Consider the following 16,680-nt stretch of genomic DNA (forward strand, 5'->3'; position numbering starts at 1 on the left):
GGCAAATGCAGAAGTGTTGGATACGATTGAGAAGATGTATTGAATTGCTGTCAAGTAACAGTATTTCACGTTATTTACCCGATTTGTTGGAACCAAACAATTGTTATATCATACACACTACCTTTTGTTCCTTGGTACTTCGATCAATACGTATGATTTGGTTACCCACAAGCGAATAAATAGTCTAGACATGAACCACAGTACAAAGTTCCACAGATAAGACGAGAGAGGGATTTCCGCTAATTTCTTTCTTCATTTCACTCTTCAAATCACTCAGAAGCATTTCGCCTCCATGTTTCATGAGAATTGCCATTGCAATACCCACTTCACTTCCTTCTTTCTTCCCTTCAGCTACAAATTCTTCACAAATATGACGTAAAATGGTTCGATGATGTGTTAATCGATCGATTTCGGTATGTAATTCTGCCACTTCATTCTGTCCCGTAGTAAGAGACAGAGATGATTCTGACTCCTTCAGTAATCCATCTAGCTCAACCATCAGTTGTGCCTCTTCACGCTCACTTTGATCCAATTCTTCCCTTCGCCGAGCTAATTCAGCTGCTCTAGATATAAATGTTACCTCTCGTTACTACTCCTCGGGAGTCAACAGATTGTCATATGTGCGACGTCGCTGCTGTTTCATCTCTTCTAACTCTTTCTTCTCTTTATGAATAGCTTCTTCCAATTGCTTGTTTTGCTGTATCAGTTTCTGATACTGATTAAGAACGGATTCCATGCTCTTTAATTCGGCCGAAAGAACACTTTCCTCTTGTTTCAAAGCACTGATTTTGCCTTCATAAGTGTCGATTGTTTGTTGATAAGAGGCGATTTCTGTCCTTATCATATCCTCTTCCTCCTTAAATGATTGCAGAATCTTGTTGCGTTTCTGTGTAATGTATTGTTCCTTTCCTTCACCTTGATACTACTCATGAGCCTGCCAAATAAATACTACTCTGTTGATTTGTTCTTTGTATAGATTAATTTGATCGGTAATATTCTTATATTGCATAACCATCTTTTGAATCTACAGTCGTCAAATCCGAGCTATTGTTACAATTTGTTGGAACTCTTGAAGGTTATATAAATGAACCAATCGCGATATATCGTCAAAGGTCTCTAGAATACTCCGTTCCGTTCGCCTACAAAGTTAAGGGAAATAGACTATTGGACATTTTATATCTCTGTTCTTCAATCCATTTTATATCTTTAGGAGTCGCTTCACGAACATGAAACGAAGGGACAGGTTGTGAATGAAAATCGAGTTTAGATAGCTCTCCAGCCACCTTTTCTGCAGCTTGAAGGGACAAAAGTGTATTCTCCATATATGTGAGTGATTAAGAACGAACAGGTGTATGAAGTAGATTGAACAATTGATTTCGCAGATTAGAATATATTAAAAGAGAGGCCGTAGATTAGAGTATCGATCACAAATGTGTTCTCTTTATGAGGTTGTATCGAATCACACAGAGAAGGACCCAGTAGCGCTACTAACTACTGTCTCTTCTTCCGTTTCGTTGGTTTCAACACTGACAATGATCATCCTCTATGTCTGCTTTTCGAATTTACGCAAGTCATCACGAGGCTACTTTCTTATGATCAATATATGTGATTTCGTCACTTCTGCCTGTTTCTTCCTATCCTCGTTCCACAACCGGGTTTTGGACAGTTTCGTTGTTCGACAGATCGAAGTTTGCAGTTGTGGAGTCTCTTGAATGCCTAGGGATTTTGTATTCAGTTTTTCTACTTAAGTAGCTTCTTTTGGACGGCTTGCTATTCATTTCATCTGTACCATTTAATTGGATTTGTTTCCCATAGTTATCAGCTTGTTGTATTTCACAAAGAAGTACCAACTCGTCATTATGGAAACCATCTAGTAGCATGGGTTATTCCACTTATCACTGTAATTTGGTTGTTTATCCTAGAGTGTACCGATTTGAGTGCAATTGGTGATTGTGATCGTCCATGGTAGTAACTTTGACGTTCTTCGAGTTGTAGGCCTTGGATCTCAAACGAACTGGATCATGCCTTCTACTATCAACTAGGGTTCCTGTATATTCCCATTGCATTGATTGTTCTATTCAATATGGTAGATAGACCTATTTTTTACTTCAATATAGATCATCTATATATGTATTGGGTTCAAATCCAAAGGAGAAGACTTATACTGTTTCATCCTCCTTCGTTCATTCGCGTACATTGCTATCGCTGTTTTCGTAATAATTTGGGATGTTGTGGATCGAGTGTTCATGGAGACTACAAAGCACCATGCAGGTTTCTCACAATCTCTCATTGCTCTCTCGGTTCCTTCCCTTGTAGACCTGTTGTTTGGTGGTGAGAAGGTAGGGTTTTTTGAATGTCTGTGTGTACTCTCTCAACAAATACTTCTTTTCGTCGTTTAAGTCTTCTGATTCCAGGAAGATGTTGGAAGAATCGTTACCCTTAACGAATTAGTGATTTGTTGTTTGTTATGGAAGAAGAGCGAAAACCACTTATTGCCCTTGGAATTGAAGGGAGTGCCAATAAGGTGCATCAACTTTGTGATTCTGACGCCTAGTGTGGTGTGGGAATAATTCGGAGTGACGGACCTCACTGTGATATATTAGCAAATATACGGAAGACATTTATTCCTCCTGCAGGCTCTGGTTTTCTTCCTCGTGAAACCGCTTGGCATCATCAGCAACATGTCATTTCGCTTGTTCGGCATGCTTTAACTACTGCAAAAATGGAACCTAAGGATATAGATATCATTTGTTTCACAAAGGGTAGGGATTCGGTTGTAGGTCAATCGTAGGACCGGGAATGGGAGGACCATTGACATCCTGTGCTGTTGCAGCCAGAACTCTATCACTCTTATGGCATAAACCTCTTGTTGCCGTGAATCACTGTGTTGGCCATATTGAAATGGGTCGTGTCGTAACGGGAGCTGATGATCCTATTGTTTTGTATGTAAGCGGGGGCAACACACAAGTCATTTCGTATTCGTATCAGAGATATCGGATCTTTGGTGAAACAATTGACATAGCTATTGGAAACATGTTAGATCGGTTTGCTCGAACGCTCCACCTCTCAAATGCTCCTTCTCCTGGATATAACATCGAGCAGCTGGCAAAAAAGGGAAAGAATTTGGTGGAACTGCCATACACAGTGAAGGGAATGGATGTATCGTTTTCAGGTTTGTCTACTTTTATTGATAAGAAGGTAAAGGAACTCACTGACAAGTATTCTATTGAAGATCTTTGTTTTTCTCTACAAGAAACTGCCTTTTCCATGTTAGTTGAGATAACAGAACGAGCTATGGCTCATTGTCAAAGGAATGCTGTTTTAATTGTGGGTGGTGTTGGCTGCAATGAGAGACTACAAGAGATGATGGGAACAATGGTAAGAGAGCGAGGTGGTAGGGTTTGTGCTATGGATCAACGTTATTGCATTGATAATGGGACGATGATAGCTCAAGCAGGAGTATTATCGTATATGTATAATGGAGAAACGCCTCTAAAAGATACTGTGTGTTCGCAGCGTTATCGAACCGATGAAATGCCCATTGTGTGGAGGTGATTGTTTGGTAGGTTTGATTCTTCTTGAAAACGATTCTATTGTTGATTTTAAACGTGTTAACAATTGTTTGTTCAAAAGGTACTTGAAGTAGTCCAGATTAATCCTATTGTTTGATATGAGTGATCCAATCGAAGAAGAAGTGATAAAGAAGTTGGTTTTGGACGACCTCATGCGTTGTCGTGCGTGCAATGTGACGGCAGTTAATCTTCCAACATGGGAGAGTCATAAAAAGGGAAAACGGTAACTGCAAGATTAGAACCAATGAGTTGTAGTCACTTGAAGCTGATTCAACGTGCCATTGATGAAGAACGTGCACTGAGAAATCCAAAACCAGTAGAAGAGATAGTTGAACCTGATGAAGGTATGTAGCAAGTGAATGGAATCATGTCAGAAACAACACAAGAACCAAAGGCAGAACCGTCACCGGAGGATGAACAGTCTTCAGGTTTGATGAGATTAAAGAAAGATGACCCAATTCTTGCCTTCATTTCGGGAATGGAAGATATGAAGCCCAAAGTTAGCGAAAAGTATCTCAAGAAACAAAAGAAGAGAAGAGAGAAGCAGAGGGAACAGGATGAGAAGAACCGCATTACTTTAGAAACACAAAATCGGGAACGAGATGAAGAGATAGGGATCATTAATCAAAAAGTGAAGGAACTTCATCTGCATGTGAAGCCAGTGAATGCAGATGGCAACTGTTTGTATGTAGCCTTGTAATGGTATCAGGTTCAGATATCGTTCTGTGGCAGAACAGTTAGCCCTTCAGGATCCATCCATGCGTTCTCCTACTTCGTATCGAATTGTACGCCAAAAAGCTGCCAACTATATGCGCAGTCATCCGGACGAATTCAAATGGTTTTTAGATGACAGTACTGATTTTGAGGATTATTGCAACAAGGTAGAGAATTCCAATGGTATGTGTTATTTATCTATTATGATGGTAGAATGGGGAGGTCAACTGGAGTTGCGTGCTTTGTCCATCGCCCTCCAGCGACCTATTCACGTTTACAGTGCAGATTCTCCTGTAGTAATAATGGGAGAAGACATTGCTGTATGTGTTTTGGTGATTTGTTTTGTGTAGGCAGAACCTGCGTATATCTCCTATCACAAAAAGTATTTATCACTAGGAAATCACTACAATACGTTGTTACCTCTTTGATTGGATTCCTGTTTGTTCAGTTACTAGAAGTCAAGTAAAGAGCCAGTGTGCTCGGGTTTTTAATTCTTTAGAATGAAACGGCAACATTATCTGAATCATTACGAGTATTCATTTATTGTTTCTATTGTACATTTATGGTTCCAGAAGAGGTTGTTGAAATACTTCATCGCCTCGGGGATCGAAATTCGACGCAAGATAAAGTACAGGAGCTTGAAGTTTATTTGCGTAAGAATGGACACCGGTGCGTGGAAGACTATGACAATACGTGTAAAGAGCAACGTTATTCATCAGGAAAGTATGAAAAGGAGATTTTTACCTATCTGGCGGACATTTGCAAAAAGCAGAATGGAAATGGAAATGCGGCAGATGCTAGTCGCGTTATGATTCTGTTAGGATATGAATCCTATAGAACCAAACCTAAACGCTTTCGTCAGAAGATTGAGAACATGAAGAAGAAGGATCGAAATAGTACGAAGAAGAGAGCCGGAAAGAGCACTCGTCATTGTGACTCCGATTATCCTTCTGATAGTGAATTGACATCTAGTGACTATACCCACGAAGAAGTTGCTAAAGGGATTTCAGAGATCAACAAGCGCTTACCTATTGACCGGGATGAGGAAGACACGGTTTCACCAATTCCATTACCTTTTGAGGCGGGTTCCATTCCTGTCGTTTCTAAAGTGGAGGTCCCCGTCAACACCTCTTTATCTATCTCTCCATCTGAAGGTTATAACCGTTCTCATGCCGTCCCTACCCCTCTATCTTTTACTGATAGCGTCTTATTTATGGGATATGCAGATCTTGATAGTGACGCTTTTATGAATTTGTATATGCAGCAATATGAGATTATCTCTCAACATAAGGGATCATTCCTTACTTCTGATTCGTATGATGGAAATGAAGATGACCTTTTCGCAGGTTACATTCAGCAGTTTGACAACATTGATGAGTATTTTCCCAATACCATTAAAGAAGATATCGTTCCCATATTACCCTAATTGATGTTGGAATCTGTTTCTTTTTATACAATCCTCAGATCAAGGTGTTGGAGAAGCAATTAGCCTGATATTCAAGGTATGAACTCAACATCTCTCTCTTTATACATTTTCAAAGTTATTCCTGATATCCTGAAATAGATAGTGATGAACATGATATCGAGTCCTAATCCTAACTAGAATATGGAATGCAACAGGCAGATCATTTGAGTTTGCATCTTGCTAAGTGAGCTCATTGTCCAAACAACTTATCCATGTAGTTATTCAATGCAAGAGCATAATCTACTTATAAAAGTACTATCGAAACTTTCAATTAACTACAATAACAAACAAAAGAAACCTTTAGAACAACAAGATGCAAAAAAAGGGAGAAATACTGATACTCCAATAATCCATTATCGTTCAGTTTACACAATATACTAACGCAATGAAGGAAGTAGCTGCCTTGGTGATGTCATTAAGTATTACAAATGATAAGCGTAATCAAGGAATCGAACTTATAAAATGTATCCGGAAGAACTGGGAGGTTATTCATGAAGAAGTAAAACAGACGAAGTCAGACAAACGAAGAACATTTGGTAAGGAAGAAGGAGAAATTGTGGACAAGCTGGCGGAGATCTGCAATTATAGATGTGATTCACGAAATCGAGAAACAGTAAACAGGATTATGACGCGGTTGGGTTATTTCGGTTATGTTGACAAACCGCGTTTTCGTCAACGAATGGAGAATTGTTTGAAGAAGAGACGTCTTCAAGATAAAAACTTCCATCCCTCTACACGAAAGCCAAAAGATAAAGCAGAGAAGGGGAATCGCCGAATGGATTCTTCAAAGCGAGGCTCCTCTCGAAACAAACAAGTATCGGTTTCTGGAACTCCAGATGCCTTGGGCCCAAAATATCTCGATAACCTGATTAAAGACTCTCCAGATTTTGAAGAGAATGTTAGAGGGTTAACTATTGATGTGTACGGGCCGCCCTGTTTTTCAGATGATATACATTCGGAAACAGACGAGTTGCTTTTATTTCCTGATGATATTCAATGCATGATGAAAAGTGGTATGCTCTCAGAGGAAACACCAATGGAATCACTTATTCAGTGCGCATATGAAAGGAATAAGGAAGCTGGAGGGGTGATAGAGGATGACAAGACAATGGAGTATAAGGATCCTTCAACTGAAGATATGGGTGGATGGTTTCCTTTTTCTATTGACGATCCAAATCAGAATTAGTGTAGTATTATTGCTAATTGTGTTTCTTCAAACAATAGTGCACTTGATGGATAGTAGTGGTAACTCGCTATATTCCACTGAGAATAGTTGGTTAGAGAAAGCATACAATGGTTCTCCTTTCTCAATCGAGGAGATTCATTGTTTATGTAGACAAGTATTTCCATTCGTCTGGGTCTTATTCTAAGGTTTCTGAGATACTTCGAAAGGAAACAAATGTAGTCCAAATCCATTCGCCTTGTACTATATGTGGAGACATTCATGGCCAATTTTTCGACTTGGTAGAATTGTTTCGGATTGGTGGAACCGTTCCTGATACGAATTACTTGTTCCTGGGAGATTACGTTGATCGTGGTGCTTATTCCGTTGATCTTTAGGATTGATATGATTGGTCTAGATTGAATGTTTAATTTTGCTCTTTTCTCTCAAGGTGCGCTTTCCTGAGCGCATTGTTTTACTTCGCGGGAACCATGAAAGCCGTTTCTTGTCCATGTCGTAACGATATAGAGCACTTGTTTGAGTGTTAGATTCGGGTTCTATCAGCAATGTGCCAAGTATTACAACAATGATTGTGTTTGGAAGGATTTCATGGAAGCATGCGATTGTCTACCTCTGTGTGCTATTGTTAATGATACTATTTTTGCGGTTCATGCTGGAATCAGTCCGCTTTTGAAGAAAGTTGAGGAGATCAACGCACTAAATCGATTTCAGGAGATTCCATTGATATCCTTACTTTTTGTGGATCTGTTATCTTAACAACAAGAAGGTTTGTATTGCGATTTGCTCTGGTCGGATCCTTCTGAACAGAAGGGATGGAATCCTTCTAGTCGTGGAATCAGTCAAGTGTATGGAGTGGATGCTTCGGAGCAGTTTCTTCTTGACAATTCCTTGAAACACATTGTTCGAGGTCATGAATGGGTGATGGAAGTAGGTACATCGATTGAAATTCATGAGAAGGGATATAGGCAATGCCACAAACATAAGGTGATTACAGTGTTTTCGGCTCCGAATTATTGTGGATATGTTGGAAACCGTGGTGCTTATGCGGAAGTTGACGAACTGGGTTATTTGTCATTGTAAGAGTGTAGAGAGATGATGAGGGATAGCTATCAGTTTAACAGTTGTATTTGAATTGTTTGTTCTTTCAACAAACATTATGCATAGAATTAGTTTATACTGCATCTGTGATAGCCTGAATGATGGGAACTAGCTCTAATACACACTCTATTCCTACCAGGAGCTTGTGCACTTCCCGTACTCCAATTGAAGCGAGGTGGAATCACATCCGTAGAGTGGATGTAATAAGCAGCCACATTTGTATCCTTCTTCTGGAGAATCCATGTACTACGGCCCATATGAATCTAGATCACACTTATTCTTGATGAGTACCTGACGGAACAGACGACATCCATTTGATGATACAAACACGGGAATATCGCCAAAGGATTCTCGTGTGGCCAAATAGGTCCCACAGACTTCAGGATCTCCTGCATGAAACACGCAGAAACCAGAAGGATGAGCAGAAGAGGTGCGAACTAGATGAGAGAGAAAGCATAGAAGTACTGTATTCAGCATTATGTTTCGCAATTTCAACAATAATCCCCTGAATGTTCGTTTGGATACTTTCATCCCAATTTGATTCAGGAACATATTGTTTGCAATTGATAAACAGAGCGATGAGAGAATGACTGATTTGTTCAGGATGGAATCCAATAGCTAATAACGATTTTACTATCACTAACACTCCACAAGCACTATTACAATTTGATTTGATTCCATAGAGACCTAGCGACAATTGACCATCATAGAGATGTTGAACATATTCCATTAATTTCAATGGATAAGGTATATTTACTATTCTCCATCTCCATCCTCATGCCTACATGTAGATCGCAGATTACGATTTGTCATTCGAGTTTCTTCCTCACCAAAATCAAGAGCTATGATTAACGAGTCCAAACAAGGTTACTCTGCTGAATCTCTTCCTCTCCTTCCTTCTTAGGCTGCGCTACAGCCGTAGAGATTTCATTGGGATTTGTGACACTAATGGCTTTGATCAAGTGAGTCACATCACGGTGGCAAATATGTGATAAAGCCTCGATGAACTCAAGAAGTCGCTCTTTCTCCTGACTCTACAATTAACAGAAGGAATCATTTCAACTGTGATTAGAATGTTACGAGAACACTGGAAATGGATGATAAAGAATCCATTAGTGCCTGGACGCACATCCAATAGGCACGGAAGGAGGTTCTGAGCTCCAGCAGGCTGATATTCATAAGGGATATTGTTTGTATTGGCAGAATTGTACCAGACAATGGCAATGCCAAACGGAATAAGTTGAAATTCTATCAATAAATCCAAAATCCAATATCAACTCTCAGCATACTGAAGTAAGGGACCTGTGATACGAACGATACGGATGGCTCTTCGATTCATTTTATTAACATTTCTCTACTTGTCTGAAAAGGGTTGTGATGTATTGAACCCCAGTCTGAATAGGAAGTGACCTTCATAAAAGATACAATCGTTCTGCAAAGGCGCATTCACAAGCTTGTTCAATCCATCCATTTCCTCGGGTTTAAATGAGCGCTTGAATGTGATGATCAATCCTCTACCCGAAAAACTAGGATTCATTCACGCCATACAAATGTTACCGTTGAATTAGACTCACAATGCTACCAGGAGATTTATTTGTACAGGATATACCATTGACTGAGATAATACGATCTTGATATCGAACTCCATATTGCTCACTTTGAGCTGACGATTGACTCACAATCACAAATCGACCCAACGACTCTAAAGTCATTCCCAATTCTTCTATCGATCATACCCCATACAAATCCCTACCCTGGGACAGTGGATATTCAATAGTGAATTCGATCGATGTCTGCATATAAGATGCGATTCCGTCTTGTTACAAAAATCGAGATAATATTCGCAGCCCCTTTTTGCGAGATTACTCAAATCCATGGGAGTCTACGGGTTTTCTAGTTCGGATGACGATGCTGAGTATACTCCGCCGAATGAAGATGTTGACCAGGATAAAGACGGCGATCGTTATGTGATTCTAATTGTTCTTTCTAACCTAGATTCTAGAGCTCGTTCCGGAGATTATTCCACTTCCTGAAAATATTTACAATGTTGTGAATACCGAAACAAGTGGGAAGTGACAAATCATCGTTTATTATCTAGGTCCAATAGCAGAACGAACAAGAGCACATCGAGGAGACAATCAACAGATTGAGCCAGAGATTCTGTTTGATCGTGTTCAAAACAAGAAGAATGATCCCTTTCTTGAGGAAAAGGAAGAGTAGTCGTTTCTATTTTGTATTTCTGTAGATATCGTCAATTTGTTCAAGGTGTCTTGTTTGGGGAGCATGATCGAGAGTCTACAATGGACTCTTCGGATGAAGAATTTGTCCCTCCTGTCATTGAAGAAGATAAAGTATTCATGGTTCGATGTCTTCACGATAGTCTTACAAACGTCGAATTTCTCAGAGAGAGATTGATGAAGTCAAATTTGTACGAATTTATCTGTATTCTTAGACCTAGGATGCATTTGTTTCTCAACCGAAAGTACCCATTCGTTCTCGAGATTCCCTTCCAACTGTAACTCCCTGTATGGTTCCACAGCAAATCAATTTGAACTCTGTAAAGATCCGATCCTGTTCTGACTGTAGATGCAAAGAATTGTTCTCAAGACCCAGTTCATGTGTTGTGCTCAGCTAATTATTCAACTCTATTTGCTGTGTTCCATCGATTCCACTTATCATTCTTACCTTCCCGTGATTCGAGACATTCTCTCCATGCTCAAGTCTCCCTCTACTGCTACTTCAACTCCACCCGCCCCGTCTGCCGGTTCTTCCATTCTTCAACAGATTTCCACTCTCAAGATCTTTAATACACAGGCAACGTATGCGACGAAGCTTCCTGCAACTGTGGCTGCAGTCGTGGATTTTGAAGCTGTTGCAAAAGTGTGTGACTTGATCGACTCTCTCTGTACAAATATACCATCACTCTCACCATTCATACACTATCTCCCAAAGTCCAAACGGAGCGCGTAGTGTAGGACTGGCATATTGATCGTAGATATGAGAAGCATCCTGTCTATCAGAATGTGATGGCAACACTGCAATCCACATTTGAACCAAAGCTTAAACCGGAGATATCACCTGCCAATACTTGTGGTGGATATGGGTCTTCTGGACGCTTACAGTTCACACCTTCAGAGGATACGCTGTTGGCTATGGGAATGTAAGATTGAAGGTGGGGTAACTATCAGATTATTGTTGGGCGAGGATTATACCAGAATCCACGAGACACTTCTTGGGACAAAGGATACTCAGCAGTTGAGAAATCGTTCAAAGAATCAGCGGAATAGTAAGAATCAACGAATGAATATCCATAAACGATATTTCTCAATTTATTCGGAATTCAAAAAATGGGATCCTTCTGTGTATACACGGATCTGTCAATTAATTTTAACTCATGGTAGGAATAAGCTTGGAGCATGATGAATAGTCACAAGTTGGCAAGTACTTCAACGTTTGTATTTCTACTTCTACAATGAGATTTCGTTGAAGTATTATTGGCTCAACCGTTATTTCAATAATGTCGCTATGATGCTGAATACTACCCAAAGTGACGAAATTCCGTTCTTTTTAATTACACCTGTTCGAACTACCATTCAAGTAGGAACTGAAGAATGAAATGAGAAGTAGCAACCAATTCTGAAGAAGTATGTGAATATTAGGCCACGTATGAATATATGGTACCTAATATACTATAGAGGGATATCAAATCAATCCTGTATCACGGGAATCCGATGATATATTTGAAAAAGATGTGTTGTTAGATGAAGAAGTTTCAAGTAACGACGAATCGAAAGCAAATAAGCGACAGCGAGTGAATGAAGATGTGGAACGAGAAGAGTTAACTGATGAAGAGGAAGAAGGAGGTGATGAATGAGAAGACAATACGAGGTGATGTTAAATCGTTTAGCCAAATGCATAACTAGTGAATCAGATGTATCATATCATGTTTGTATAATAAACACATCAAATGTCTCGAGTTAGAATGTACTGAAGTAAGTTATCACTGGTTAATAATCTAGGCTTCAATTCTTCTTTATCTTGAGCCATTTCTTTATAAAACACTCTTGCTGTTGTTGCAGCCATACTCACTGAGAGTTTGTTATGCTCAGGAAGTAATCTCTATGGATAACTTGATTCTTCTTATCATACACGATGAATCCATTCTGGAAGCTTATTCTGATTATCAGTAAAACTAAAACGGTTATCAGCAAGGACTACAAACGAATAATCCATCTTATTTCGAATTGTTCTACCAATACATTGAGCTGTCTATTGTAATAATGATTAGGTCTCTATTCTACTTGTCGAATGGCATCATACACATAGTAATCATCTTCATCCACATCATATTCGTTCCGAATGAATTCCTGCTTCAATTTAAGAGGTTTATCATATGCATTCCTATCTCTTATTCTTATTACTTATATCTACTGGAATGGTACTCCCATCATCACACAACAACGACCATAATGATCATTAAAGTGAACTCCTTCTGATATGTGACCTCGAACTACACACAATAGAATGGCTCCTTTTCCTTCATCACATGCCTTACGATAATTATGGACTGCAATATTGCTCTCAGCGATGTCTCGACTCTCAATAAATACCAACTTCTGATTGAACAGATCACGAATCACCGAAGTTTCATTCCATTCAGTCAAATAATATTCTAATTGGGATTAAGGAACTCTCCTTCTTATTTCATTAGGATATATGTGAATAACTCGTGAAGAAACAGATTATGCCATCTGGAACCACTTTACTCAATTCAACAAGCAGACTTCCTAAATGACAAATATAACCCTAATTTCTACCATATTTTACAGTCATGAATCGATTATTCCGAAGAGAATATTTACTTGTCAACACATTGTTCTTATCCTTATCCTCCACGAGTGAAGCTCCTTCAATTAGCATGGGTGACTACTCCTGAGTACATTCATTCTCTCCAACTTGATCATTTCCACGTGTGACAACTACAGGCAACAGACGTGGATTTGCATCCACACAGATAGAACGAGCCACCATTGGCTGAAATCCAAGCAACTTTGGGTAGAGATCTAAAGGAGACAGAGTTCCACTTGTGAAGATAACATGTTTGAAGAGGGAGAACAATGGCTTCATTCCGATTGAGGCATCACAACAAATCATCTTGAGAGTACACTGTGATGAGATGAGACTTGAAGGATTCTGCCGTGAAATGAACGGTGGTTCGATGATAGTCATGAAACCATTATCATACAGCCCCACAAGAGTACAGAAGTTGATTACACGCAAGAGAGGTTCACAAGCAGCTCGAGACGAATGAACTGGGTCGATTTGTTCGAAGGTGGCGAGAAGACACTGAAATCGGGAATGGAACATTCGAAGAGTGTTGCAATCCACTACACAATTCTACGCGTAATTTCACAAAAAAAAAGATCAACTTCAAACAGCATCAATCGTAATTCATTCATTGTGAATTCTTTGTTCTCTTTTGTTTCTAACCAGTTTTGCATAGACATCACAACCAATTTGAGAAGTGGCAGAAAGCTCTCTGCCAAGACATAAGGGCCATCGACCAACTGTTTGGCAGAATCCAGAGCAAGAACTGGTGGAGCACAATCCTCCTGATGAAGTCGTTCTTCTCGGAATGAAAGTTGCATCCGCTGAAAGACTTCTTCAAGTTGCTGTTGTTTCTGTTGTTGGAAGGATTGCAACTGATTTGATAATCTAATCATGAAATCCAGATTCAAACAAGAACTCTGTTAGAATGGAATAACTCTGCTTAAGATGAGAGGCAGTGATGAGAATACTATGGTCCTCACAAACGACATTCTCGATATTGTGTCCTTCATCAAAGATAATAATGTTGTTGCTGTTATTGAGATACGGAAGAATAAGATTGCTGATTTGAGGATCCAACACATATTGATAGTTCATTGTAATAATATCTGCTTTTGTAATCATAGCTCGTGCATAGTAGTATGGACATAGATTCGTCTGAGAACCCATTCCACAAACATCACTCAGAGAACAACTACACCTGATATACATCTCCGTATAGTACATATCGTCTGGAAGAGACAAATTATTCACATTTGACAATAATGTCTCGTAATAACAACACCCCGCATCCTCAATATCTCCTGGATAATACTGCTGCTTCTGTCTCCTATCAGAGATCATCCGCAGTCGATGACACTCATCTTGATGTGAAGGAACCTCCTTTTATCAACGATTTGGATATGTCAACTTTCACATGAGTATCTTGTTTGTTAATTTTCGGATGTATACACAAGTTCCTTCGACTGCTGAGACAAATTCCGGAAACTGGACGATATTGTATTCCTAAAACTTCTTTTCGATATTTTGTGATTGTCTTCAACTCGTCCATACATTGGTTCAGTTCAGTAATCGTTCGAGTACAATAGATTAATTTCCCTAATCCAATGATTATACTTCATTCAATAAGTACCCAAATTTGGATAAATATCCTTCAAACTCAGATACACGGCTAGAATACACATCGTCTTTCCAGTTCCTGTTGGCATCTCCAGAAGGGCATGTCCTTTCCGTTCCTTTGTCTCCAGAATCTGTTTCAACTCCAACATGTACTCATACTGTTCTGGGTAGATACTTGGATATCTATATCATCAGAGTGGAAAGAGGAACAATACGGGAACAAAACGGACAGCCCATCCAAGTCAAACTGCATCTTGGGAAGATGATTGTGAACTTTCTTTTTGTATCTATCAGTTGATGGAAAGCTCTGAAATGACATCCGTTCTGTGAATTGAACAAACAAACCAAATACAATTCCCCTTAGTTTCTGCTCATCATCTTATTCGCGATAAAGGAACTACCAATCAGAACCAAATTCAGAACTCACCTTGATTCCAAGTACGATGTCGTCGTTTGAGCAATACACGTAGCTTGACGAGATGTCAGTGAGCCTTCAGGCTTCTGAACACACTTATCAAAGGCAACATTGGTAATCTTGCGTACAGCCTCCTACACCAATAAACCTCCTACCAATCGATCTACCATCACCATTGCTCTCTGTTGCTCCTGCATCAGAGCTTGTTGGAAGGACTCGCTAGGAAGTGAGGGAAGCAGAAAAGGAGAAGTACTCAATTCCGGACATTGAACTATAAAGCAGATAATCAATTGAATGAAAATCGAATCCGATTTCTATGAATCGTCGATAGTTCGTGCATGTCGTAGTGATCATTAATTACCACAAACAACTCATAGTACTTTAAATACTCTCTGTTTTCTTATCTGTTTCATACGGAGCTAGCGCTGAAGCAGATGGATCAATAATCCTAGTTTCATTCATTACAAATACATCTGTCATTCTTCCGGAAGCTGAGAAATCCTGAATTGTTCGCACACGAGAACTGCTGTCCATTATTGTAACTGTTTCCACCAGCAGTGGCTTTCCCGTTCGAGAATCCACAGCTGTAGTGATGAGAAGATACGGTGAAGCCTCCACCATTTCAATCTTGCACTCCTGATACATTCCATCACTCATATCGACTCGCAACTTGCCATTTCCAATAGGAGTGTAACGAATTGACCTTGTTGCAACCAGTCCAGTTTCATCCACTGATGAACGGTTCTCAATCCAGTATCCATGGGAGTCAAATCGCAAGTCACAGGTTGTCACAGGTGGGTTGAGGGTTGGATCATCACTTGCCACCACACTGTTTCCACTCCATTTGCCTTCCATACGATGCATCACTTCGAAGATAAAACCACCGACTACAGACACGAACATAGACTTGAAAACGCGATCTGGATATTCTCGATGATTAGGGTTGAAAGGAGCTTGTTTTGGAATAATAGCAGCTTTTTTCTTCATCTCCTCTTGATCAGGGACCATCACAGTAGGATATGTTTCCCATTCGGTTCCTTTGTTCCACTGTCGATCCCAAACGCCATAAACTGGATCGAAACCTGCATGATGATAATCTCTACAAATTAGAATCAATAACGTCACTTACTTCTTCGCTAGAGCTTCATCATGGATTCTCTTTGCTAATTCTCCATAATTGACCTTCGAGAAGGGATTAATGTTCGAGTACTGGTGGAAAACAGTACAGTCTTCGCGAAGATCATTCTCCATGACAGTTGTATCATCACTTAGCTCCTTTCCATTATACTGGAAAACAATGTAGTCTGGCGAAGTGCACTTTCCAGTGTCGATATATTTCTGCTTGACCGCAGCGATGAGATCCGTTCTCTTGACTTCAATACGGATATTATCCAGTCCATTGATCGTTCCATCGGAATTGATACATTTGATATTGATCGGGAAGCTTGAAGGCGTAATCGATTCTTTCTCTTCCTTCGTAATCTTATCAGTATCAATAGCTACTTCCGTTGTATGTTCAACTTCCATAAGGAATCTTACAAATAAACAAATAGTGGAGTGATATCTCGATCTTTCTAGAACACGGCAGAATTCTGGAAAATTCTGCAACGTTCCAAGACTCGTCTAGTATGAATCAAGCCTTTCAACAAACACATCTGATGCGATAACGAGTACCAAAAGCAAAAACGCAATCTTACAGACGAATCTGATAATCTCCAGAACGGGTCATGTAACGCACCCACTTGGTGGTTTGATAGGAAGACTTCTCGTACACCTTTAAGAAACG

At 39.7% G+C, this 16,680-nt stretch overlaps 11 protein-coding genes across 11 annotated transcripts; 4 read left to right on the forward strand and 7 right to left on the reverse strand.

Annotated features, from left to right (window-relative positions):
* Positions 1-184: 184 nt before the first annotated feature.
* On the reverse strand, positions 185-1,322 carry JH06_3516 (hypothetical protein; the record flags this gene model as incomplete). Its single annotated transcript, XM_014670732.1, has 5 exons — positions 185-563; positions 594-922; positions 953-1,024; positions 1,055-1,139; positions 1,171-1,322. 5 exons carry the CDS (start codon positions 1,320-1,322, stop codon positions 185-187), a joined length of 1,017 nt encoding a protein of 338 aa, XP_014526218.1.
* A 1,145-nt stretch (positions 1,323-2,467) lies between these two features.
* JH06_3517 (glycoprotein endopeptidase) lies at positions 2,468-3,555 on the forward strand (the record flags this gene model as incomplete). The annotated part of the gene is made up of 3 exons (XM_014670733.1): positions 2,468-2,524; positions 2,555-2,762; positions 2,792-3,555. 3 exons carry the CDS (start codon positions 2,468-2,470, stop codon positions 3,553-3,555), a joined length of 1,029 nt encoding a protein of 342 aa, XP_014526219.1.
* Positions 3,556-3,670: 115 nt separating this feature from the next.
* On the forward strand, positions 3,671-3,924 carry JH06_3518 (hypothetical protein; the record flags this gene model as incomplete). Its single annotated transcript, XM_014670734.1, is given in 2 exon segments — positions 3,671-3,776; positions 3,788-3,924. 2 exon segments carry the CDS (start codon positions 3,671-3,673, stop codon positions 3,922-3,924), a joined length of 243 nt encoding a protein of 80 aa, XP_014526220.1.
* Positions 3,925-3,939: 15 nt separating this feature from the next.
* On the forward strand, positions 3,940-4,714 carry JH06_3519 (hypothetical protein; the record flags this gene model as incomplete). The annotated part of the gene is made up of 4 exons (XM_014670735.1): positions 3,940-4,256; positions 4,288-4,469; positions 4,500-4,606; positions 4,637-4,714. The coding sequence occupies 4 exons, from the start codon at positions 3,940-3,942 to the stop codon at positions 4,712-4,714; spliced, it is 684 nt and encodes a 227-aa protein (XP_014526221.1).
* A 2,330-nt stretch (positions 4,715-7,044) lies between these two features.
* Positions 7,045-8,065, forward strand: JH06_3520 (serine/threonine-protein phosphatase; the record flags this gene model as incomplete). The annotated part of the gene is given in 6 exon segments (XM_014670736.1): positions 7,045-7,299; positions 7,332-7,429; positions 7,462-7,680; positions 7,698-7,722; positions 7,742-8,010; positions 8,041-8,065. The coding sequence occupies 6 exon segments, from the start codon at positions 7,045-7,047 to the stop codon at positions 8,063-8,065; spliced, it is 891 nt and encodes a 296-aa protein (XP_014526222.1).
* An 815-nt stretch (positions 8,066-8,880) lies between these two features.
* Positions 8,881-9,371, reverse strand: JH06_3521 (hypothetical protein; the record flags this gene model as incomplete). Its single annotated transcript, XM_014670737.1, is given in 3 exon segments — positions 8,881-9,066; positions 9,078-9,280; positions 9,311-9,371. 3 exon segments carry the CDS (start codon positions 9,369-9,371, stop codon positions 8,881-8,883), a joined length of 450 nt encoding a protein of 149 aa, XP_014526223.1.
* A 214-nt stretch (positions 9,372-9,585) lies between these two features.
* On the reverse strand, positions 9,586-9,831 carry JH06_3522 (hypothetical protein; the record flags this gene model as incomplete). The annotated part of the gene is made up of 2 exons (XM_014670738.1): positions 9,586-9,755; positions 9,786-9,831. 2 exons carry the CDS (start codon positions 9,829-9,831, stop codon positions 9,586-9,588), a joined length of 216 nt encoding a protein of 71 aa, XP_014526224.1.
* Positions 9,832-11,995: 2,164 nt separating this feature from the next.
* JH06_3523 (transcription factor IIH) lies at positions 11,996-12,952 on the reverse strand (the record flags this gene model as incomplete). The annotated part of the gene is made up of 6 exons (XM_014670739.1): positions 11,996-12,151; positions 12,182-12,301; positions 12,334-12,433; positions 12,464-12,704; positions 12,760-12,819; positions 12,850-12,952. 6 exons carry the CDS (start codon positions 12,950-12,952, stop codon positions 11,996-11,998), a joined length of 780 nt encoding a protein of 259 aa, XP_014526225.1.
* Positions 12,953-12,958: 6 nt separating this feature from the next.
* Positions 12,959-14,086, reverse strand: JH06_3524 (tf2h basal transcription factor complex helicase xpd subunit; the record flags this gene model as incomplete). Its single annotated transcript, XM_014670740.1, is given in 4 exon segments — positions 12,959-13,429; positions 13,462-13,747; positions 13,773-14,054; positions 14,070-14,086. 4 exon segments carry the CDS (start codon positions 14,084-14,086, stop codon positions 12,959-12,961), a joined length of 1,056 nt encoding a protein of 351 aa, XP_014526226.1.
* A 186-nt stretch (positions 14,087-14,272) lies between these two features.
* JH06_3525 (DNA repair helicase) lies at positions 14,273-14,628 on the reverse strand (the record flags this gene model as incomplete). The annotated part of the gene is made up of 3 exons (XM_014670741.1): positions 14,273-14,347; positions 14,373-14,458; positions 14,493-14,628. The coding sequence occupies 3 exons, from the start codon at positions 14,626-14,628 to the stop codon at positions 14,273-14,275; spliced, it is 297 nt and encodes a 98-aa protein (XP_014526227.1).
* Positions 14,629-15,275: 647 nt separating this feature from the next.
* JH06_3526 (hypothetical protein) lies at positions 15,276-16,421 on the reverse strand (the record flags this gene model as incomplete). Its single annotated transcript, XM_014670742.1, has 2 exons — positions 15,276-15,993; positions 16,024-16,421. 2 exons carry the CDS (start codon positions 16,419-16,421, stop codon positions 15,276-15,278), a joined length of 1,116 nt encoding a protein of 371 aa, XP_014526228.1.
* Positions 16,422-16,680: the final 259 nt, after the last annotated feature.

Source organism: Blastocystis sp. subtype 4 (assembly GCF_000743755.1).
Source record: "Blastocystis sp. subtype 4 strain WR1 chromosome Unknown seqid_0235, whole genome shotgun sequence".
Classification (NCBI taxonomy): domain Eukaryota; class Bigyra; order Opalinata; family Blastocystidae; genus Blastocystis; species Blastocystis sp. subtype 4.